Source organism: Calidris pugnax, unplaced genomic scaffold (assembly GCF_001431845.1).
Source record: "Calidris pugnax isolate Ruff unplaced genomic scaffold, ASM143184v1 scaffold273, whole genome shotgun sequence".
Taxonomy (NCBI): Eukaryota; Metazoa; Chordata; class Aves; order Charadriiformes; family Scolopacidae; genus Calidris; species Calidris pugnax.
The window spans coordinates 14,501,406-14,524,678 of record NW_015094508.1 but is presented as its reverse complement, the minus strand read 5'-3'; the positions used below and the strand labels follow the sequence as shown (position 1 = coordinate 14,524,678).

The 23,273-nt window shown below is 42.1% G+C and overlaps 2 protein-coding genes and 1 long non-coding RNA gene across 4 annotated transcripts in view; 2 read left to right on the top strand and 1 right to left on the bottom strand.

Annotated features, from left to right (window-relative positions):
• Nucleotides 1–43: 43 nt before the first annotated feature.
• Nucleotides 44–8,368, bottom strand: SEPP1 (selenoprotein P, plasma, 1). Its single transcript, XM_014965085.1, has 5 exons — nucleotides 8,116–8,368; nucleotides 6,483–6,686; nucleotides 4,460–4,672; nucleotides 3,337–3,454; nucleotides 44–1,858 (listed from the first exon to the last, which is right to left on the bottom strand). Exons 2-5 carry the CDS (start codon nucleotides 6,671–6,673, stop codon nucleotides 1,190–1,192), a joined length of 1,191 nt encoding a protein of 396 aa, XP_014820571.1. The 5' UTR covers nucleotides 6,674–6,686; nucleotides 8,116–8,368; the 3' UTR covers nucleotides 44–1,189.
• A 7,038-nt stretch (nucleotides 8,369–15,406) lies between these two features.
• Nucleotides 15,407–21,187, top strand: LOC106901862. The gene is made up of 3 exons (XR_001414392.1): nucleotides 15,407–15,470; nucleotides 19,444–19,665; nucleotides 20,332–21,187. It is a non-coding gene; the product is annotated as an uncharacterized LOC106901862 (long non-coding RNA).
• Nucleotides 21,188–22,801: 1,614 nt separating this feature from the next.
• The window catches only part of ZNF131 (zinc finger protein 131), a 29,845-nt gene continuing 29,373 nt past the window's right edge, over nucleotides 22,802–23,273 (top strand). For both annotated transcript variants that reach the window (XM_014964890.1, XM_014964891.1), the window contains exon 1: nucleotides 22,802–22,905. The gene's annotated coding sequence lies outside the window, so the exon portion shown is untranslated. The remainder of the gene's footprint in view (nucleotides 22,906–23,273) is intronic.

Sequence of the window (23,273 nt, the reverse complement as noted above, 5' to 3'; positions counted from 1 at the left end):
TTTCAAACTGTGCACCTGCAAGTAAAAACCAGATACGAAGAAATACAGAATATTTTTTATTGAAAACACTCTTGTCAGATATTCCGAAGGCATGCATTCTGTGTATATTCAGGGCTACTTCCTTGCTAATCAGCATTCACAATAAAAGGATTCAGGTTTCGTAGGAGTAAATATTTCCCTATTAAACCATCATTAATTATGGTGTATGCTTTCAAAGCAGTTTCCCTTTCTTGAATAGTCTGTTCTTCGTCCAAGAATCCTTCGAACAACTACATTTTTACTTCAGCTCAGTTACTCAAAGGTTAGGAATGCTAAGCTACAGACAGTGAAGTTACTGAAGTTTAAGTGGTGTATATTACCTCACTAATCAATACAGATTTATCAAATTCAGCACTGTTACAAAGACAGACATTAAACCGAGATTAAATTTGTTCTGCCCCTCCCTCCTCTTGATACTGATTTTGCACAAAGAGTTGTTAATGCTTCGTCTCACTTTAGGCACCATCTTACTGATTTAGTGGGATTTTACAAGCTGTAGTAGTATGTATTAATGGACCCTGATACCATATCTAAATGACAAAAGTTAAGCATTTAATCTGTTACTTTAAAATAATGCAATTACTGTTTGTATCTTACATTTGAGATAAAAAGTTATTTTCACACGTTGCTTAGGAATAAACTGTTCTTGTAAATAATCTGTATCCCCAAGTTAAGAGAAAAACAACAACAAAAAAATAACACAACTTCTGAATGTAGTCCATCTTCTTAATAAAGATGATTAAAATATCTGCTTTGGTTATCTTCTGTTCCTGATTGCAAAACATCAGACAGGAGCCCCTAGGTCATAGTTTACGCTCCTGCCCTCACAAATGCAAGCAGAACGTTTAGAAGAGAAACAAGACAGACAAATTAATCAAGAATGCAGACACCTTCCCTGTGCGACTGAAAAACAAACTGCAGGTCAATTAAATTCCTCTAAATTATGAAGCTTTTCACTGATGGAATTTGGCAGGTGTTGCGTAATTGTATGAGCGCTGCTCTTTAATTCTTCTTCAATATTTTAACTCTACACACCTGTCGTAGTGTAATTTTTAATTGGGGGCAATGAAAACGCTTTATCTGTTCATTTTTCCACTCTCACAACTGTACGAATTTAGGCAGCAGGACTCCCTTGCATTTTTCAAGGTGCTTAGTTTGTTTCTCAGGCTCAGTTTCTTGCCTTCTCCTCTCACTGTCAGGTGTCGCTGGCTTCACTGGCTCCTGCTGCCGGTGACTGTCAGGCAGCAGTGAGCAGACGTCACTGTCAAGATTCAGTGATGTCCTCTGCTGACAGCTGCCCGTGTCACCTGCAGGAGTTTGGAAGTGCTCCACGACACTGTCAAGTGACAGAGTTTCCCAGCTCCTCAAACAAAAGGTGTCGGCAATGACAGCATCAGCTACTCAAAGCGGAGTCTGATGCTGTCTGCCAATTTCAAGTTAGCTGGTTTTTACAGCTGGTTTTCCCTTTTTTTCACAGCCTTTTATCTTGTGGAATTTCCACACTTTCTCCTGGAGGAGCGGGGTCTACCTGTTCCTGACTACCTGCCTGATCGTGTCTGCTATGACCGAAAACTCTGTGACGCCGACCGCTGTGAGGGTGGTGTCTATGACTTTCAGAAGAAGCCTGATGGTCCTCATTTTTGGAATGACGACTGCCCCCGCGGTGGTGGTGGTGCCGGTGCCTGTGCCCCTGCCCGTGCCCGTGCCCGTGCCCACGGTGGTGGTGTGAATGGTGACCAGATGGTTTGGGTTCTATCTCCGCCAGCTTTTCATCCACACTTTTAGTGATGTTCTCACATACACCATCAATATCGGGTTCCTGCAAAACAGAAGGTGGTGTTAAGTAGAAGGCAAACTAGTTGTAAATTATTAATTATCTTAACATTTTGGCAGAATCTGAAACCCAATTTCAAATTACTTGTGCTGCTTTGCTGAAGAAAGATATGAATGTATCAAAAAAGAACCTTAATTTGCAACACCACTGATAACCAGACAGGGCTCATAATATAAAGTTTTAGGAATTATAATTTAAGGAGTTGCTAATAGAAGTATTCTTTTTTCTAGGATCCCATGTCTGACCTCCCTGAGGTCTACATTTAGCTGGAAAAGTGTCTAATGGGACGGAAAGTCATTATTCTCATTGAACTTCCATGAGTATGTATGTTAATTTGTTGATAATCCTCAAAGTAGTTCTGATCTTTAGCTATATGTAAAATAGAACTACCCTACTTTTGTAAGGGTAACCATAATTTGTCACCTTGTATTATCACTCTTTTAATGTAACTATTGTATACTGTGTTTAAATGTAAACTAAAATGAATAGTAACTCAAACCAGCTTGGATTTGATTCATAGGGTTGTTTTTTTAAAAAAAATATTTCATAGAATCATAGAAGCATTGAGGTTGGAAGAGACCCATGGGATCATCGAGTCCAACCATCTACCCTACTCTACAAAGTCCTCCCCTACACCATATCCCTCAGTACCACATCTAAACGGCCCTTAAACACTTCCAGGGACGGTGACTCAACCACCTCCCTGGGCAGCCTGTTCCAATGCCCGACCACTCTTTCTGTGAAAAATTCCTTCCTAATGTTCAATCTAAACCTACCCTGTTGGAGCTTGAAGCCATTCCCTCTTGTTCTATTGTTAATTACCTGTGAGAAGAGACCAGCACCAACCTCTCTACAGTGTCCTTTCACGAAGTTGTAGAGAGTGATGAGGTCTCCCCTCAGCCTCCTCTTCCTCATACTAAACAGCCCCAGCTCCTTATCGAAGTACTTAGCTGGCCCCAAAAACTAGAGTAGCTAATTGCTTACCAGCTGTACGTGACCCCAGAATTAGCCTCCAAGATTGCATTTAGATTTCTGAAAATTATTTGCATTTCTATTAAGGGCAGGAATTCAGATAATCAGTCTATTATGAATTACAGAATCACATAATGGTTTGGGTTGGAAAGGACTTTAAAGACCATGGAGTTCCAACGCCACTGCCACCTCCCACCAGACCAGGTTGCTCCAAGCCCCATCCAGCCTGGCCTTGGACACCCCCAGGGATGGGGCAGCCACAGCTTCTCTGGGCAACCCGTTCCAGTGTCTCACCACCCTCACAGGAAAGAATTTCTTAATTAGATCTAATTCAGTTTAGAAAATGTTTAAAAGCTCTCTGTCAAAACACATGCAGTTTATGTAAATTCTAAATCATGGGGGTTTGGATTAATTACACTGAAATGATATTTTAAGAATGAGTCAAATCCAGTTTCCTTTCCCAGTATATGTAGAATGAGACAAGAAAATACCGTGTAAGAGCAGTTCCCGCACTTGCTTTCACAGTAGGCAACCTTAATCGATTCTTCTACATACTGGAAAGACAGGAAGGAGTAGGGCAGGCCCAGGTGATACACCAGACGGCCACATCTAAGGAGAGAAAGAACTTTGTGGTTACGTACACATAAGCACAGACCTAAAATTAAGCATGTCTCCTTATCAGACTGTATTTCCTTCACCCGCAGTGTACAGTCCCATGGCGGGTGAATGAAATACAGTCTAATAAGGAGACATACTTAATTGCCCACTCAGCTGCACGGCTCAGGAGGGTGATGCACCACTTCTGGCTGACATAGTAACTCTGCTGGCAGAAGCCTCTGGTTCAGTGGCACTTAGGCTGGCAGAGGGACACTCCTTACACACCTATCTTGCTAACGAGGAAGGCTGTTTGCGTAGCCGTACAAAGCGCCACACGGCTGTTGCACCCTTACCAAGAAGGTTTTTGAGCAACATAACGTGTGTTTTGATTGGAATGTGCATTGAACTTGACTACGCAATTGGTACATTGGAGCAGGACCTGCCAAATAATTTTCATCAAATCAAAACCAAAAAATCACAATTTCAATTAAAGAGTTATTACTGGTTCTGCCAAAAGATACACATCCCAGAATCCTATGATCAAAACGGTGTTTTCTTCCAAAGCTTTCATTTTCACCCAAAGACTAATTTTTACGTATGGCTACATGACATTTTCAACAAGTCCAGTCAAAATGTTTTTTCATGAGAACTCAAGATGGCTTTTCTCGTTTGATTCTACTGTCACATGTAATGAAGTTGTCTGAAAACAAAACCAGCGTAAGACCAGAATCATGCTATCAAATTCTACACTCAGTTATACTAATCTAAATCCACAGTAATTATAAAGAAAATTTTATTTATCCCAAACTTGCTTAAGCAAAAGCAGACTTTTCTTTTGTAGCCTCCTTTTCCCAGTAAATGCAAATGGTTTTCTTAGTGCAACCTAGAAGTTGATTATGATGTCTTCGTTGTGAGATAATCAGGTTATTTCCAAATCAATGAAATAATGCAGAGATTCACAAAGCGTTACTCTAAATACATGCAAACATTTTCCCGTGTTCCCCTCTCAACACTGACCTGTCATAAATGAGAAAGTCGTCTTTGCTTCCATTTAAGGTAGTCCAGACATCAGGTTGCTGTTCATCTTGCTGGTAGACAGTAATGTAGTCTGAAACACTTTCCTTCAGTAGGTGGAATTTCCTCTGGGAATGAGCTCCCTGATGGTTGACAACCACATACGAGATATTGACCAGCCCTTCATTCTCCAACTTCACTCGCAGGTCCTCCAGTCTAGTGGAAAATGTAAAGCAAGACCAAAACTCATTACAGAATCATAAGATTTGCTGTGTTCAATCGAAGTTAATATGCTCCATGCTGCTTTTATTATGGTGAGTTATTTTCTCCTAGTTTTAATAGCAACAGTCTGACACTACTAAAACATTCTTGCCATGACTATCAACTGTTCTGTCACCAGAGTCTACAACAGCTACACCACGGGTCCTGTCCTTGTAAGTAGAATGGACTACCAAGATGCCAGTACTAAGACGTCAGTACTAATGCAGTACTACAGCAAACATCTGTTTTCAGACAAAATTCAGTGTCATTTTTATTTCAGTCCTTGCACACTGGTCTGACACAGTGAGTTTATTTGATGTCTTTATGTAAACGCTTAGGTTTTGGTCACGTAGTTGGTTAAAGAATGCATATTGTAAATATAGCAGAAGATGAATAATCAAGAAAACAAAGTTGTAGTAAAAGGCTGATAGCTCTCCCACTCATCCTGACATGTCTACTTGCTGTAACAGCCAGAAAAGGCGTATTATAGCAACTGGGTCAAAAGGATGGCTATAGAATTTGTGCATGACCTGGCTTGCAGTTATTAGTCTTTACCTTTCGCCTCACAAAAGTCTTTATTTGATCTATAGTAGAGAAACCTGATTTCTTGTTGTACAATGTGAAGTGGTTTTTTTTGGTTTTTTTTTCCTTTTCATTTGTATCCTTCCTATTTAATTACTTTAGAAAACTTTTTTTTTTTTTTTTTGAGTTTCAGGAAATAGTCCTAGGCTTGCAAGATTCTTTAAAACCTTTCTAAAATGTAGAGGATCAAACCCAACTACCTTGAAAGTCAACCACTAAGCCCACTTTTGACTTTGATGGAGCCAGAGATTTACCACCACTTTTCCAAATCTAGTTCTTCACAAACTTGCAAAGACTATTATCGTATGAAGTTATGCAGCCTAGAGGGGGAAACTGAGACGTTATTACAGTGATTAAAATCAAGCTTTGAAACCGATGCTATCAATTTTTAAACCAAAATGATTTCACAATCACTAAATGAATCTGAGACAAGGGCTGAATTAATTTCTCTTTGGGTCAGCTCAAAATTACTTTCTTGCTGCTGTTGCCGTCATGATACCTAATTATTTGCACAGAAGTAGGTTCTAGAAACCAGAGCATCAATGTCCCAGGTCTTGTATGAAAATATAAGACTGACAAATCCCTTGAATGCTTCATCTATGTTCTGAAAGGCCAGTCTTTGCCTTATATTCTGGGTGGTTTTTTTATAACTAGGACCTCTGAACTGGAGCTGGGAAAGCACATGAAAGGCCCATGTTTTGATCTGCCTTTTCCCCTACAGGTCTTACACAAGAAATGCATGATCACAGATCTCTTTGCCTCAGGTCTCAGGTGTTCTGGCCATGTCAGAGAATTAAGGTGTTTTCTGGCTTCAGCATCTCTGCTACATTAATCATCTTTTGCTAACTGAAGCCCGGTCTTGAGGAACTGTTTTTGTTGGGTTTTCATATTTTGGGTTTCATTACTGTCAAGTTCATCATACTTGTGTGTTGTAAATACTGTCTGGAGAAGATGATGTGTCAGTCAGGACTGAGTCAAGAGATAAAGAATCTGAGCCACTGGCACAAAATGCTCCTGCTGAGAGTTAACCTTGTCACTGGGCCACACACGCCAGCTGGGATGGTGGCATTTGAGGAAGCTTGAGTTCATTGAGCATGTCTCTATTGGGCACATGTATTAAAATGGCACTAAAAAATTGGCTGATCACATTTTAACAACAACTGGGCAAGAGATTTACACTTACCTGGAAGCCTGCAGCAGGCACAAGTATCAGCTAGCTTGGAGGAGAGCCACCACTGTCACTGAGCCCCTAGAGTTCAGCATGGGGTTCTCCTCCCCAATATGCCATTCTGGGGGCTCCTTGCAGTTCTGGGTCTCTGCCCCTCCTCCTGGGAGGAGGCAGAGAGCCAGAACTAGCCCCAGCCCTGCCCACATGGCTGGGCTTTATCTGAAAAGAGAGAAAATAAACAGAATGAGATCAATGCCTGAACAAAGTTCAGACTCTGACATTCCCATAACAAAACACAGCAGGACATTGGCTCCACTCAGTTTCAAAAAAATAAAAAAATATTTGAACTAATTTGCTCCTGCTTGATCATATTTCTTTCACTTTGCAGTGGAGTTCCCCTACAATAAATCGGCAGTATTTTTTTGTTGTATGTAAGCAGCTGAAATATAGGCATTGAGAATAACTGGATTTTTTTAAAATGCTACTAATCAGAATGCGTTGTTCATTCCCCTTTGTAATTTCTTCTTGACTGTTTTTAACACTTCAGTGATTTTAAAGTGGCCTCATTTCTTGTGTTTTGAAATCAGTTGTGCAGAGCCAGTTTACACCATTAAGAATCTAGACCAGTTCACTCCAGATTCCAACGTAATTCCACTGACTTAGAAGTACTTGCACCAACGTGTATTTTGGTACATGGAAATTGTTATAGAACCTGGCATACATTAAAAAAAAAAAGACTTTAAATTTTTCACAAGTTCTTCTGTACTATTTGGATCCCATTGAAAAAAAATCTCTTAAGAATTCAGGCACTAGAAACTAGTTTTGCAAAAACAGGAAATGAAAACTGAGTTTCAGGATTCCTCGGGTATTACAAAACCTCCTGCCCACACTTAGTCCATTTAGTGTTTATGAAAATCAAAGCATATTAGAAATTCTGTAATTATGTTTTCCTTTGATTCTATTAACATTATAATTTGGCTTAATATGTTCTGAAAATATTCATTATCGAGAAATATATAAAATTACAAAACTGCTCCCCAACATGTCCTAGGTTGTGGAATTGTATAATTTCAACACTTGCGTCAAAGTCTGACAGTAAACACAGAATGTTTCGTAAACACTAAGTTCTGATAAATAACAGGCATTTCATCAATATTGTCATATCATAAAAAAAATAAAACATTTTAATAACTGATCTTTCAAAACAAGAGCCAGCTGCTGCAAAGGCAACATCATTTGTGAAACCCCTCTGTCCCTAATGTTTTCCTTTCTAGAATACCAAAAGTATTCTAGGTGCAGTACGTTGAAGATTAAACTGTGCTCCACTAGGTATCAACAGAGCTATTTTTTCACTCTTCCCACACATCTGGAAACCTGCCCGCCTTTATATCCATTATAAGCACATGAAAATCCTAGGACATCTTGATATCCTTCTGCAGCCCTGGCATGCAGCTCCCAGCAACAGCTGTCCTGCCCTGTCAACCAGGCGAGAGCTGTGTTCTGAATTATACTTCTCTTTGCATTTCAACTTTCTCATCGGTTTCCAACGGAAATTTCCACAGTCAGCCTTTTCAGCCAAAGAAATGCACAGACACCCTGCCAAATCTGAAGTCATGAAGCTCTTTCATAGCAAAACCAGCACACTTACCCTTTCCTCCCCCCTCCCCGCTCCTTGGCAGCTCTGCTCCACTCCGCTGCAGAAGAAAGCAGTGTGGGGAAAAGGGCTGTGGTATTTATACAGCTCTTGTTTATCTCACTTTGCAGATACGGTTCAAAGTTCAGGGAGCTTATTCTGAACGACCTTGCAAGCAAAGCAAACCCCTTCAGCAAAAGTAGCCAAAATTCTTCTCCATTAACTAATTCCGAGTGGAAACCATTTTACGTGCAGAATGGCAAGGCGTTTTTAATGTAATGACTTTGAATATCAAGTTATGCAGTTTGTCAGTCACCCCAGTCAGCTGGAGACAGTGGTACAGTCAGAGGAGGGGGGTGGGCCAAAGAGTCATTATTTTCTGAACACAGTGGTAACCACAGTGAGAGGGGGAAGGTACTTCTCTATTTATAAAAACGCTGAGCTAGCAGGTTTTCATATGCTTTATCTGCTATTTGCCTTAGAGAATGGCGTACCCTGTCTACGGGCATGTACAGCACGGACCTCCTTTTGCCCAGCTGCTCTTGATTACATCACTCAGTTTTAAAACTTCTGTAGAACCTGCCAGTTTATCAGCTTCTGAAGGTTAGAGCCCAGATCTTCAGCCATTCAGATCAATGTAGCTACATGAAAGCCATGAAGCTCTACCAATTGGCAATACCCACACATTACTGGGTTGTGTTTCCTTAACGCCGTCATCACTGAGGTGTCGGTGGACATTCAGGTTAAACTGTTCCCTTACTCTTTTCTCTGTGGCAGAATGGTTTGTGTGCAGCATGTTTTATTTTGACTGCAGTTTGCTCCAGTTTGATTCCCTTCAATGTACATTGTATGTGTGGTTATGGAGAAATAACTGTCTGAAAACTTGGTCTGCCCTCAGAGTTTAAGGTGGTGAGATTTATATTGGTTAGTTCTGTGGCCTGAGTCTGTCTCCTGCACAGATGAGCTTTCCGCTTCTGGTTGGGTGTGAGAAATGGAACTGCCAACCTTGGAGTTCAACCTGTAGAAGTCCTATGCTCAAGTCAATGGAAAGACGGACAAAAGATCTGAAGTTTCATTTCATTCACCCATCAGACTAGGACTGAACATTTTTGACAAGGTGGGATGTGCTCACGTTCCTCATATTGTTAGGGAAACACATCCTTGTGTTCTTTGCTGGGTTGGGACCAAGCCCTCATAACTGTGGTGATATCCTTCACTACTCCAAAATGATAGATGATTATTTGTGGGCCTCCTGCCTCAGGATAGGGTGTTGATTTTCAGCACTAATAAAGGCCTGCAGGGTTGGCTGAAAGTAAGTGTTTGGTGTGCATCATGTCTGTCAATTCCTAAATACACGCTGAAGCAGCCAGAAAGAAATGAAGCAGGTACAGATCTGTTAGTAGGAATAAAATGCAGCTCAGTAGTGGCTGACAGCTGGTCTCTTGTCAATTATTGTAACATGATGGAGATACTCTCAAATAACGACCAATATTCCATTCCCATTTCTTTTTCAGCTTTGTAGAGAGGGATGTGCACAAGGCTTGATGAACAACTGCAGAGCCTATAAGCTATATGTAATACCACTGAATGCTGCTGGGACTAGCAGTTCACAAGTACTGGTGAATAACAAGTCCAGACAGAGTAAACTGAGCTGAAGTAGGTAACTTATAAAACAGCTACATTGCTATGGAAAGCTCATTGAGGATGGGAACGTACAGGGGTCACTACTGAAAAGTTAGTATTTCCTCCTATATTGTATGCAGAAACACCTGCAGACCTTCACTTCCCTTATAGAGAGAAGATGTTATTAGCAATATCACTGTGCCAATAAATAGTATTGATTATATCATTTTTTATTATTATATTCATTACATTTATTGTAACCCTTGTAATATTATGGGGAGCTTAACTACATTCACAGTGATAAGATATAAGCATCTTGCTTTGTAGCAGTCACCTTATCATTGTTCCGCCTCAAGATTTATTGAGGAAAAAAGTTCCTCTGTCTTAAAGCAAATGGTAGGGAATATTATAATGTTGGCTGTGGGTTTAGATAGACCTAATTCAGTTGGTTTAGAAATATATAAACCCTAAATATGTTTAAACTTCGGTCTGAAGCATTACTCATTCTGAATGGAAATAAAACCACTTCCACATTTTCTTTACAAACAGTAGAATAAATGTTAAATTTACAGTCTAAGAGTCTGACCATTCCATTTCTTATATTAATCCATGTTGAATTTTAGGCTCCTGTAGCTCTTTGTCCATAGCCTCTGAAGAAATAATTGTCTTAAATTTTGCTTTCCACTACAAGTATTTTCTTCGTTGTTGAGTATGTTCCAATCTCACTGCAGGAGGCAGTTATGAACTCTAATTTGGACAAGTCTTCAGTTTCAAACAATAATTTTTTTAATTATCATCCTGTTTCTACTCACTTCAGTCATATTTGTGGGGAATAATGGTCCTGGTAGCAATAACAGCCCCCTTCCCTTCTTATTGAACAAAAACTATCCCCTTTTTTGATATGTTTCAAACTTTTCAAAGCATCACAGCACAGAAATACCAATGTCTTTGGAAAATAACTGATGTTTGTTATTTCTGTTACCAAGATTGGTAACATGTACATTTCTTTAAAAAAAAAAAATCTCAAATGGACATGGAATTATGAGGCTGTCAGTAATTATATTCTGGTAAAGTCTGCTGTTGTGATTTCCAAGATGTGCAAATAATGAGAGGCAGAACAGGGATCCAGCACGAATTCTATCATGAGACCTTAGGACTTCAGTGTCTGTTTTGCTCTTGTGACTGAAGGATGTCACAAACAGGGAATTCAAAGTCCACTGGCAGATCATAAGTCTCTACTGATTCTTCTCACGTCTCCTCATTTTATAACAGCGTAACTGTGTCAGCTCAGTGGACTTGCTCGTACTCTATAGTGGAATAAATTGCCACTAAAACAGGCTGTTGAGACTTACATAAACAAATATCCATTTGTTTATGGGGCCTTAAACTCTTGGTTACATGCTGTCAATAAAGGGTAATTTAAACGAAGGCTAAGAAGATACATTAATGTAAATTCAGCAAAATAATTAGAACCACAAGTTCATTTGTTAAATTAGGTCCAGAAAGAAGGATAGTGGTGCAGTATTGGTCTCGTGCTCCTCCCATGTGAGATCCAGAGCAGCGTAAGATAACTAAATGCAAACTGCTCAGAATTCAAAGGAAGCAGCAAAAGCTGACATCCTCTGATTTAGGCTTGGAGATTGTTTCTGTGAACAAAGGAATAGCTGATACACGCATTTGTATACTTAAAAACAAAATGAGGCTTAAAGGAGCTCTGACCTAGTAGAAAAAATGTTTTGGCTTTCTGCTTGGAAATTCCACTATAATAATGAAGTATCTTTCTCTACTTGGACCTAACTGTAGCACACTGTTATTAGCAAGGAAAATCTTCTCTCATCAGATATGTCCTAAGTCATAATCATTGCACAGATTACAAATGCGAACTGACCCAAGTTGCTGAATACCTACATGTATTCTGTGTTCCGTATTGGCTCTGTTTACTTTCTGCATTTATCCTGCAATAGTTCTATCAGCCCACAAGTTCCCCATGTCACCTCAGTGGGCCTAAAACCAGTGGCCCTCTTATCATTTGAAGGAAGGACGAATTACCTGACGATACCCAAGAGGTGGTTAAGGAGATCATAGCTGTACGACATCTTGTGTATTTTTGTATTTTTCAGTATATTTATTAGTACTTGGCAGTCCTGTGATCTACAGAAGAAAAATGAAGATACCTTCAGTTGGGTGTGACTCTGCCTAGGCTTGGTGTGACTCTTAGGCTCCTGGTGTTAGGGACGGTAAATTAAGGAAGAAGCAATGCCCAAAGCAGGGTATCTGTACAGATCTCCTGTGTGGATCTCATATCCCACACAATGATCAGTGATCCCCAGTTCTACTGGAATGGTGCAGTTGCACCAGGAACTCAGCAAGCAGTTTTGGGCTTCCCAGTATGGTGCCCTGAGTCAATGCATAACTAAAGTAATTAAGGATCTGGACCAATGAATACAAAGTCAAACAAAACCCTTCTGTATTCAGACAGTTTTCTGTACACAGATCAGGTCTTCAGGAGGGTGTAACTGTAATTATACCTTCACAATTATCATCAGCAATACAAACAATTCCCAATAAAGTCTTTATACCCATTAACTCTGCTTAGGAGATGTGAGGAAAATGATTCACCAGCTAAATCTACAGCAGTTCATTCCAGGTGACCTTAAAGTCTTCTCACCAGAAACACCTATACAAGCAAGTTTTTGTTAATGATTTATAACAGGCCATCCAAGCATAGTTCACTGCACTGAACCCCAGCCGGGGAATGGAAATTATGACAACACAGTGCATGAGATTCAGAGACAATATACAGTGAACCTTAAAGGAAGTTCAAGTCTGTTCTTTGCTTATCTGTTGCAAAATACATGAAAACTGAAGTGAAAACAAGGGTCCAGCTAATGAATAAGAGGGTTTTGTATGAAGTTCTATATCAAAAACTGTTGAATTGTGGTTTAAAAATGGACAACATATTCTTGGTTAAATTTCTCTTTGTGGTTTTGTGTTGCTTTATTTCCTTGCGAGTGCAGCAGTGCACTCTCACCACAGCCTGCCAGAGGTGTTAGGAGAGCTCAGGGACAGCCTCACACCACTCTGCACAAGATGGGGATTGCTTTACATGAGACCGAGTCTGACAAACTGAAATACTTAACGGCTTCGAATACATGATATTGAAGGTTGGTTGTTGATGATACTTCTTTTCAGATAGCACAGTCCTGGAATGCTGAACTGTGAAAAAAAGTCTTGTGCTCCTGTCTTAGGGCAGGAGTGTGTGAATGTGTCACCAACACCAGTAATGAAGGTATAACTGGCTACATCAACCATTTTTTACTGCTTTGTCCATCTTGGAAATTTAAAAGCAGCTGCCATTTCAGCATCAAAGCACTCTAAGTAGCAAATTGTTGTGAACTGCTGAAACAACTTGCAGGTGAGATGCAAAAGAAGATGAGTCTAAGTGAAAGTTTTCACTTAACGAAATATACTTTGCTGCTGCAGCACACGGGAAGCTGAGATTGACAGCCATTTACTGCCACCATGGGTAAAAGCTATTTTCACAAAAAACAGGCCTCCTTGTACCATAGTGGATTCCAAATGTAAATACCTCAAGTGGTCTCTGTAGATAAAGCAATACTGTAAAGCAATACCAACCTTCTGAGGACTGAACTGCTTATTAAATGTGTTCTATATAAAACTGGAGAGCAGTGCTGATATGTATGCTTTCAGCAATCAAACCTCGAACAGGCTGACTGCCTCCTGTTTTTTGAATGCTGATAGAAATGTGGAAGAGTCAGTTCTTTATCTGATTTATATCAGGAAGCATCATTTGACATGCAAGGAGGACTTAAAGCAGCTATCTTACTGTAACATCCTTCCTGTTGTCGTCAGTGCCATTATTTAGAGTCAGTAATAGTGACTACAATTCAGAATTTGATTTCTGCTAACAAAGCTGTACTGGCTCACAGGTTGTGCCTTCTGCAGATAGTACTTTCTCAAACATTCAGCACCAATTACCGATATGCAGCTACTTGAGATCTGCAACCCACACTCAGGATGTAAAGGGTATGCCTATAGTCAGCTGGATAACTGCACATAACTTCACTTCTGGAAATGCTAAATGCTTAATAGACTAGAGTGGCTTTAATACTAGAGTATATAATGTAGCTATCATAAATTCATACTGACTGGTGAAAAAAAAAAAAAAAAGACCATTACTGGCTTCAGATTTTCAAGTGTTTCCTATTCTCCTGAAGAGTTCACATTTTTGCTGAAAATCATAATTATGAACATACATTTCTTTCTGTGTGTTTTGGATGAAATACATATAACAGAAGTCCCCAACCTTCTGATATTACAGTCCTATATTTTATTTTCCACAGACGCAGTTCTTTAAGGTAATAATGAAGGCAAGGTAAAATTATGAGTACAGAATATTGTCTCTGTATTAGGTTGACAACGGGCCAGCAAAGATTGGAGACCATTATATCTGACAAACATATTAGCCCTCCCTTGACACCAGCAGTCTTCCTATGTTTCCTGCAGCTTTGGTCTCCTAGGTTTTGCCTGGTTGAGGGGAAAGTGAAAATCAGAGTAATAGAACTGTTACACCATTCCAGAATAAAGGGTCCAACACAGAGGAACTAACTCAGCATTTGAAAGGAAGAGAAGTGAAAGTAGAGAAGATACAATTAATAAAATAAAGGTTGCAGAATCCAACACAAAGGAACTAATTTGGTGTTTGAAAGGCAGAGAAGTGAGGCTAGGGAAGCTATGATGACATTTTGTCTGAGGACACCTTCGGAAGTCACCTGCACAAACCATCACACTACTCCACATCCCTGCAAATAGCAAAGGCAAGAAAAAATATGCCCAGCAAAATTCAAGGAGCTGCTATTGGTTGCTTCTATGAAATTGTGGTCAGTTCATATGTTCACGTGTGTTTGGATGGACCTGTTGGCTTGCCTGAGAATTCACACTGAACGGGCTCCATGTCATGTTCTCTAATTACAGGCAATAACAGCAATACCCACTTCTGAGTCTCCTCATCCCATTCTAAAAGCACTGGTTCAACTTGTGGAACTTGAAAAGCGAGTGAGTCCTGGTCCTGACAAGAAATAGTCATCACACTATGCCTTAACATCTCTCCAGTCCATAGAAGTTTGCATGGCTGCTCATTTGTAAAGACTCTTGCAGAACTACAGGAGAGGTGAGTGCCAGGTTGGCATTTTACTTTGACAAGTCCTCATCTCTAGTTGACCTCTATTTTCATTTCTTATTTCTGTCTCTTGGCAGGAAGACATGTTCAAAATATTACTCAGGTATGCCTTGTATTATTTACTAGTTATTATTTACCTATCAGGCATATAACAGTCTTAAGAACTGAATTTAAGGAGGTGGTAGTATACCCAGTAGAGCCCAAGCTTAGGATCTCATGGTAGAACAGCTGAGCAGCTCCCACATCTGTGTTTCACCATCAGTGTTTTATCTAGCCCTCTAAATGGCAAGCTGAATTTTTTGGAACTTTTTCTTGTCAGCAAAAAAGAAGAAATAAAGAAGAAAAACAAAGCAGGGATTTGTGCTGATCCTGCACCACGATCATTGCCAAATTTCCTGTAAAAGCTCAAGAAGAGGAAACGAAATATGAATGTGAAGTGAAAAAAACTTGTAGCACTTTAAAAATCATGGCAATAAAGTTGCAGAACATTCTCTCCAACACAGCTAGCTGGCATTCAGAAGGAGAGACAGACCAGAAAACTAAATGCGTAAGTGATCCCATGACTGTAATAACAGTAATAATTAACAATAAATGCTTTTTAATTGTGTTCCCCTTTTTGCAAAGACTTCATGATGTCTTGCTTGTAAATGTTTTAAGTTAATTATAAATTTTTTGTTGATCCTTTAACACAGACATGTGCCCAAGGTAAGTTACAAAATATATAATCAAGGGATCATGCAGGATTTCACGTATGTAGTTGTCCTGAAGCCAAATGTAGGAGTCGATTCTCCGTTGTTCAGGCAAATCACGGTGCAGTCGGCGGCTCAGGCACAGTTTGAGGTTTACAGCGTGGACCCTGCCTGAGGCTGGTCTTAAGGACAGAGCAGAGGCTCTTTCAGTAGCTCCTGTGCTTTGGTAGCTGCTCCACCTGTGTGTCTCCACAGGGAGTAGTTAAGTTGCTGTTACAGTCAGCACGGCGACAGTCCATACGCCACAGAGCCCACGTGGTCCTGCACGGGTGGATGGAAGATGCGCTTGATGGATGGAAGGCTGTGCCAGAAAGAAAAAAAGTTCTTGAAGGATGTCATGATTTTATCTGGGATGGGGTTGTACTTTGTTGCTAACAACTGGCATAGTGTTGTGTTTTGGATTTGTGATGGGTATAGTGTAGGTTGCACACTAATGTTTTTATTTGTTGCTAAGCTCTCAAGGCCTTTGCTGCTCCTCACACCACCCCATCAGTGAGCAGGCTGGGAGTCCATAAAAAAGTTGAGAGGAGACACAGCCAGGACAGCTGACCCCAGCTGACCAAAGGGATATTCCATACCATGTGATGTCACGCTCAGGACATAAAGCTGGGGGAAGAAGAAGGAAGGGGGGAATGTTCCGAGTTACGGCGTTTGTCTTCCCAAGTAACCATTAGGCGTGAACGGAGCCCTGCTTTCCTGGAGACGGCTGAACACCTGCCTGCCCTTGGGAAGGGGTGAATGAATTCCTTGCATTGCTTTGCTTTTGCTCTGCCTGTTAAAGTGTCTTTATCTCAACCCATGAGGTTTTTCTCACTTTTACTCTTCTGATTCTCTTCTCCATCCCAGCTGGAGGCAGTGAGTGAGCATCTGTGTGGTCCTAGTTGCCAGCTGGGGTTAAGGCATGACAAAGGATAAAAATATTCCCCTAGATAATGGGAAGAATTATTTCTAGGTTGTCCATTTTTCCAACATTTTATTGCTTTTAATATTATCTTAATTCCATGTGGAACATTTCCCTGATTGTCTTCAGGTTCCAAAGTAAACTCTCATCCATTTTATGAGCCTATCAGTCAGACGTAATTTCTCCCAGCAATTATATGGTCCATAGGTTTACAGTTTTCTACGAAGATTACATGGCCTGATAGAAGGAGTAATCTAAAATTGTCTGTTAATGTTTCTGCACATATAAAACATGAAACTGCAGCACTGATAGTGCGCTACGTCAAACCCTTTTCTTTCAGTTTAGCTTTAATCCTTTCCAGACTCTGTAGATTTCCATGGATTACTAAAGAGAGAGAGAAAAATCACCACATTTCATGTCCTGATGAGTTATGTTTACCATTGCTTATAAAAAACCCCACAAAACAAAAACATTTTGCAATTCATGTTACAGAAGATTTGCTTGTGGAAATCTGGAGATAATATCTACAGGTATATGGACCTCTATCTGGAGGTAATATCTACATATACAAAATCTTTATAAACAATGTGTATGTATGTTATTTCTACTCATGAGGCACAGTGCATGCCCATACAAAACCGGCATGGGATGTACTTATTTACAATTAACACAGGTAACTTTTTAACAAAGGTTTTCCTTAAGAGGCTTCCCAGACAAGTACTGACCTAGCCAAGGCCTGGGGAATTTATACCAGGTGCTGGAGTAGTTGATCTTTAAAGGACCTTTCCAAACCAACCCATTCTATGATTTTGCAATTCTCTATGTTCTGGGATAAAAGGAAAAAATGGCAAAGTATTTTATACCTGGTGTTATTTAAGCACTAAGCCACTATACAATTCTTTTAGGCATGCGTCTCATAATTCTTCAGAATCCAAATCACTATGGTTTATGAAACTGATAGACACTAGGTTCTTAGAAGTAATTCTTCTTCCAGATATTTAAAATAATGTAAAAGAAAATATTTGGATAAGAATGCTAGAATTCAACCACCCTCTCTTGCAGTGTTCAGCAGACACTGGTCTCCCTGATTTCACTAGTCAGCTGATCTTCATGGGGTCACAAAAATACGAAACTTGCACACAGTAGATAAGGTTCGATGGGGGGCTTGTCCACACAATCCTGTCCAAGCTGTGCATTTCCTCTGAAAATGTAAAGATAACAGATGAACAAGCTGACATCTTTGTGTCACAGATGTAAGGCTTAAGGATCTTTAACATCAGTTCACAATTCAGCACATTACAGTTTTCAAGCATTGCATTTTACAGTTACCACTATTGTTTTGACTTTCATTGATTCTTTATATCTTTTGTTCCCTCTTGAAACAGTAAAGAGATGAGGAGGATTAACAGAACAGCTCTCTGTCAGAGGCACAACCCATATTTTATTTCCTTTAAAACTTTATGGACGGTCACTGACATTGCTTCACTGGGCATACCTGCCAGAGGGGTTGTACAGAAATGTTCTTCTCTTGCGTAACAGCACCCATCTGGCTTGCTCTGGGCGTGACAGCGAAGCGCTGCCATGCACAGAAGAAGTCATTGTGCAACGGAGACACACTGGCTCACCTGATACAGAGATTTCTCGCAAATGATTGATATCACTAGAGGAGGGAGCAGGTGGTTTCATAAGACGTGTTTTATCAGAAGAGACCAGCAAAGGCCATGTTGTGGCTATCTGAATTCGGCGCCTCCCCGGGGTGAATCATTTGTTCCTGAGGTGGGAGGAGGCGGTGGGAGGTGTGGGTGTGTAAGGAGGGCACAGAGCACTGGGAGCCAGGCAGAACTCTCCAGGAGGCTGGGGGCGTAGGGCAGAGGCTGCGAGGTGAACAGCCTGACACGAGTGTCCCAGTATGAACTAAAACAGAACCAAATTTCTGTTCAGTAATTTTAGGCCTTTTCTAACTCTCTGAAATTAACAGCATACTGTGGAGAAAACTGCTCGTTCTCAGAGTGGTAAGACCAATGTTTGTACTTCATGCCAAGGAACGGTATGCTTATACTCATTGCTGTGACAACCAAGGTCAACTAATTTCATTATTTGCCCCTTTGGAGGGTCAGAAACGGAAAAGCGCAGAGGGGTCACACCTGTGGGGAGGAGCAGACAGGACAGGTGACCCAAAACTGACCAACTGGGGTGTTCCACACCATCTGCCCCACACTCAGCATAAAAGCTGAGGGATCAAAGGGTCAACTCTCTTCAATGGCTGACGTCCAAAGAGGACTCTGTTCATCTGCCTTTGATCCTGATCCATGTGTTCCTGACTCCAGAGCTGGAACCTAGTTCCCATCTGTCACTGAGTCCAGTTGGGAACTTCCCCAGTGCCTGCCGGTGACATCCTCCTGGGAGTTTGATACGGTATATATCGTATGTATATATCGTATGTACTTCATTATTTTCTTCTTGTTGATTTTAATATGAAATTTCTTCATTAAAGTAGTTTAGTTCATTCTTAACTTCTAAATCTCCTTATCTCTTCTTCTCCTCTCTTTTGGAGAGGGAGTGGAGGGGGGAAAGCCATCTGTCAGTCTGGTTTTGGTAAATTTCGCGGAAACCATGACGATGACATAAGCTAATGGTGCCTTCTGGCCTTCATTTATAATCTGAATCAACTGCTTTTGGAAAACAGTTATCATCTACTCAGTCCTGCTCATAAGCACGCCTTCCGAATTCTTAGTTTTAAGTCTGCAGTTTATCAATGCCTTCATTTCTTCAGACAAGAGGGGTTTTCTTTATTAAAGAAGGGAAATGTATGGCTCACAGTTTTCTACGATTAGTTCAGTATTCATTTTCGCCTGTTTGCTCCTTCACAGCTCTCCCTGGGAGAGGCTACCAACACCCACCCAGTCTGGCTGGGTGTTCTCCACCGCCTTCAACACTGCCGTGAGAAGCCCAGGGCTGAAAGAGAACATCTATGCTTTGGTATTATTCCCATACTCAGCTGAATGTTGTGTTCAGAAGGCTTATCAGGTTATCTTGAGAAGTATGGATTTCTCCAAAGTGTCACTGAGGTGATTCTGGAAAAGAGAAAAAAGGTAGGGAATTTTTAGCCGTACAAATGGCTAATAGGGCTTGAACCAGAAATATGGATAAAGATCATTTGGATGTTTGCCTAACATTTTTTTTTTCCTGCATGTAAAATATAGCCCTATAAACCAGGCTATTTTGAGACTTACAACTACATTGAATTGTTTTGTAACATAACTCTCAGAAATCCTAGATGTAGTGCTGGGAAACACCACACCCCTCCCAAAGACAGGAAAAGAAGAACCTGAAAAGTTATGGCTTAATCAGTCTAATTTTATATTTAAAAAGCTACTAGGACAAATTATGAGCCATTCATTTAAGAGCTCACATCTAGCCTGGCAGTACAATTAGATGGGTGAAGCCACAGGAAAAAAGAAGTGAAGAAAGAAACACTATGGAAAATGCCATAGGAAAAAGAAATTGTAAGAAAAAACCATAAATAATTACAAATAAGCAAACCACTCGCCTTGCCTGGATTGGTAGAATGTGCTGGAATGGAAATTTTTAATTCTTGAGTTCATTTAATATTACAAAGCATCAGTATTGATACAGCTTTCTTATATTACTGTGTTATAAAACACTGTGAGGAGTCTTAGCAGTTTATGTATTAAAGAGTATATAAAAATTAATTTGAACTCAACTGTCTATTATTTATGTTTTATTTGATGTTATAGGATTTCTGTGCTGAACAGCTGCCTTAACTTCATAAGTATTTGCCCTTTTAGAGGAGGATGAACACAGCAAAAGTAATCATGTAGACCTGGCACCAAGGAAAAGTGATGGCATTCATAAATGTGCCCATTCACAGTGAGAGAAATGGGCCGAGTTTTGCTTCAGCTAATCGATATATTTTTTGTTAGTGTGTCTGTATTGACAGAGAAGGCCCGGTGATAGTGGAGTCTCATCCATTGTACCCAACTAATCCTTAGAAATGCCCTGGGGCTGTCCGGGGATCCTTGTTTACGGAATGTTATTTAGGTGAAGAGAGACAGACTGATGACTGACTGCTAAGCGGACAAAGGACTGTAAAGGCTGAGTAAAGACTGTGAAGACTGATAAATGGATGAAGATCATCTAGAGGGTGACTGATGAAGATGAGGATATGACCTCCTGATGAAGTAACCGACCACCAGAGTGCTTGTAACTACTAACATTGGACAGTAGATGATAGGAAAGACGGTGAAATAATGTGGAGTGTAATCAACTAATCAAAGGTGTGTTTAGGATAATGATTTTGTAGAGTAGGTGTGTGTGCCTTATAAGGTAAAAAGATGTAAACTAGATCAAGACCCGCCTGGATGCAGTCCTGAGTAACATGCTCTGACAAGCTCTGGGCAATCCTGCTTTAGCAGGGGAGTTGGACTAGATGATCTCTATGGTCCCTTCCAACTCTAAAAAGTCAGTGAAAATTCAGTAAAATACAGATCTGTAATAGGTCAGGCAATTGGGAAGAGTGTGAGCTCCAACTTCTCAGCCAATGAGAAGAGAGACAGTAATTCAGGCAGCCGGGATAAGAACTATAAAAATACCGAAAGGCTAAAAGATTGGTGTGCCTCTGCTTTGAGATGCACCCGATTCAGAGCTGTTTTGTACAGTAAATTTTTTTACATCTTTGCTTTGGCGACTTTGTTCTCTTGAAAATTCTAAGTGTGAGCTGGTATTTCTCCCAACAGGAATTACGTGGGCAAGCTCCTAAGAACATACAGCCATTGCACGTGGCAGCTCTTCTGTGGGCCATGATTGACACAAAGGGATGACCATTGTGTCTGTTTTGACAAGTTAAATTATTATACTGGTTTATTTGAATGAATATGCTTTCATATGGTGACACCACAGGAAGCCTGGCTGACTAGCGATATCCCTGAAGAATCCAGCCTAGAAAAGAAACCCCAGTTTAACGTTGCCAGCACTGGGGGAGGGTCGCAGAGGGGCTGGTGGCACCCAATGCCGCTCACTTGTTATCTTTTTGTACGGCGCCTCAGCCAGTACCCCAAGCTGTAAGGTGCTGGTTGGCCATTTCCTTCTTCAGGTGTGGGACCTTAGGGCTGGAGAGGCAGAGCTGGGCACCATGGAAGGTAATGGCAGCCTTGCTGGGCCAAATTCCAGGGCAGCTTTCAACATGCCTTCACGGTACTCATTTTGAGTATCACTTGATTTAAATTATAAGAGGAAAATAAGGTGGTGTGCAAGCCCTGCGTGGGAGAGGGGCCGTGTAAAGGAGGGGGTCTGGTTCAGGAAGTAGAGCTGAGGAGAATCCTGTGAACATCGAGTGGTGCCAGCGACAGCCAGTGGTGCTCGTGCTCTAGGCCCCACCACCACCTGCTTTCCAGAACGTTCTGGCAGCCCACGTTAAGGAGCATAGCCACTCACCCAAAATACAGCAACACAACTGCAAGGCACACCCAGAAGAGGAGATGCTCACATTTCCCTCAGCCATTGGCACAGACTTAGAATCACAGAATGGTTTGGGCTGGAAGGGACCTTAAAGATCATCTTATTCCAACTCCCCTGCCATGGGCAGGGACACCTCCCACTAACGCAGGTTGCTCAGAGCCCCACCCAGCCTGGTACTGAATAATTCCAGGGATGAGGCACCCACAGCTTCCCTGGGCCTGTTCCAGTGCCTCACCACCCTCACAGGAAAGAACTTCTTCCTGATAAATAATCTAAACCCACCGTTGTCCAGTGCGAAGCCATTACCCCTTGTCCTATCGACTTGTTGGTTCACTTCTGAAACCAGCTGATACGCCAGCTCGCTGCATGGGAAAAACTACGGTGTTTAACCTTATCTTAATGGTGGATTTAACTGCACTCTCCTTCCATCCCCAGCCACCTGCCCTGCGCCTCCCGGGGCCGCCACAACCCGGGCCGCCCTGCAGCGGGCGCCACGGCCGGTCTCCCCGCCAGCCCTCCTGCCCGCCGCCGGGGCTCCCGGCCCTGCCCCGGCCCTCAGCCGCCATCCCGGAGGTGCCACCCCCGGTGGAAGTGGGGTGGCAGCCCCTGGGCCTGGCCCGTGCTGCCACACATCGGGACTACATCTCCCAGAATGCACCGGGCCGCCACGGCCCCCGACCCGCCGCTACCGCCCTGCGGTGTGAAAGGTGACCCCCCTGGCGTCACTTCCTCCGCGTGGTGCAGGCCGGGAATGCGAGTCGCGATTGGCCGGCACCCGCCCCGCTTTCCAGCGCGCTGGGGAGCAGGAAGCGGCCGCGGCGGAGCGAGCACGGCGGGGCGAGCGGCTTCTCGAGGTGAGTACCGGGCGGAACCGCCTCCTCTGCCCCGCGGGGCGCCGCGCCGCCGGGCCGCGGCCCGGCCAGGAATTGAAAAGGGATCGATTTAATGCGCGCTTTGATGACGTAATAAGGACTAACGAGGCGGCGGCGCTGCCAAGCGCAGGGCTCAGGGCTGGCGCCGGCCGCGTCCCCTCCTCGGTGGCGCTCCCGCCAGGCGCTCGGCGCCGCCGGCGGCCGCCCGTACCGGGCTGGGAGCGGCCGTGCCCGGCGGGCACTCGGCGCCGACTAGGCCTTCCGCTTTCTCCCGCTCCCGGGATTCGGCGGGCGCTGATTGGCTCCTCCGCCCGGGGCGGGCTCTGCCGCCGCCTTGCGATTGGCGGGGG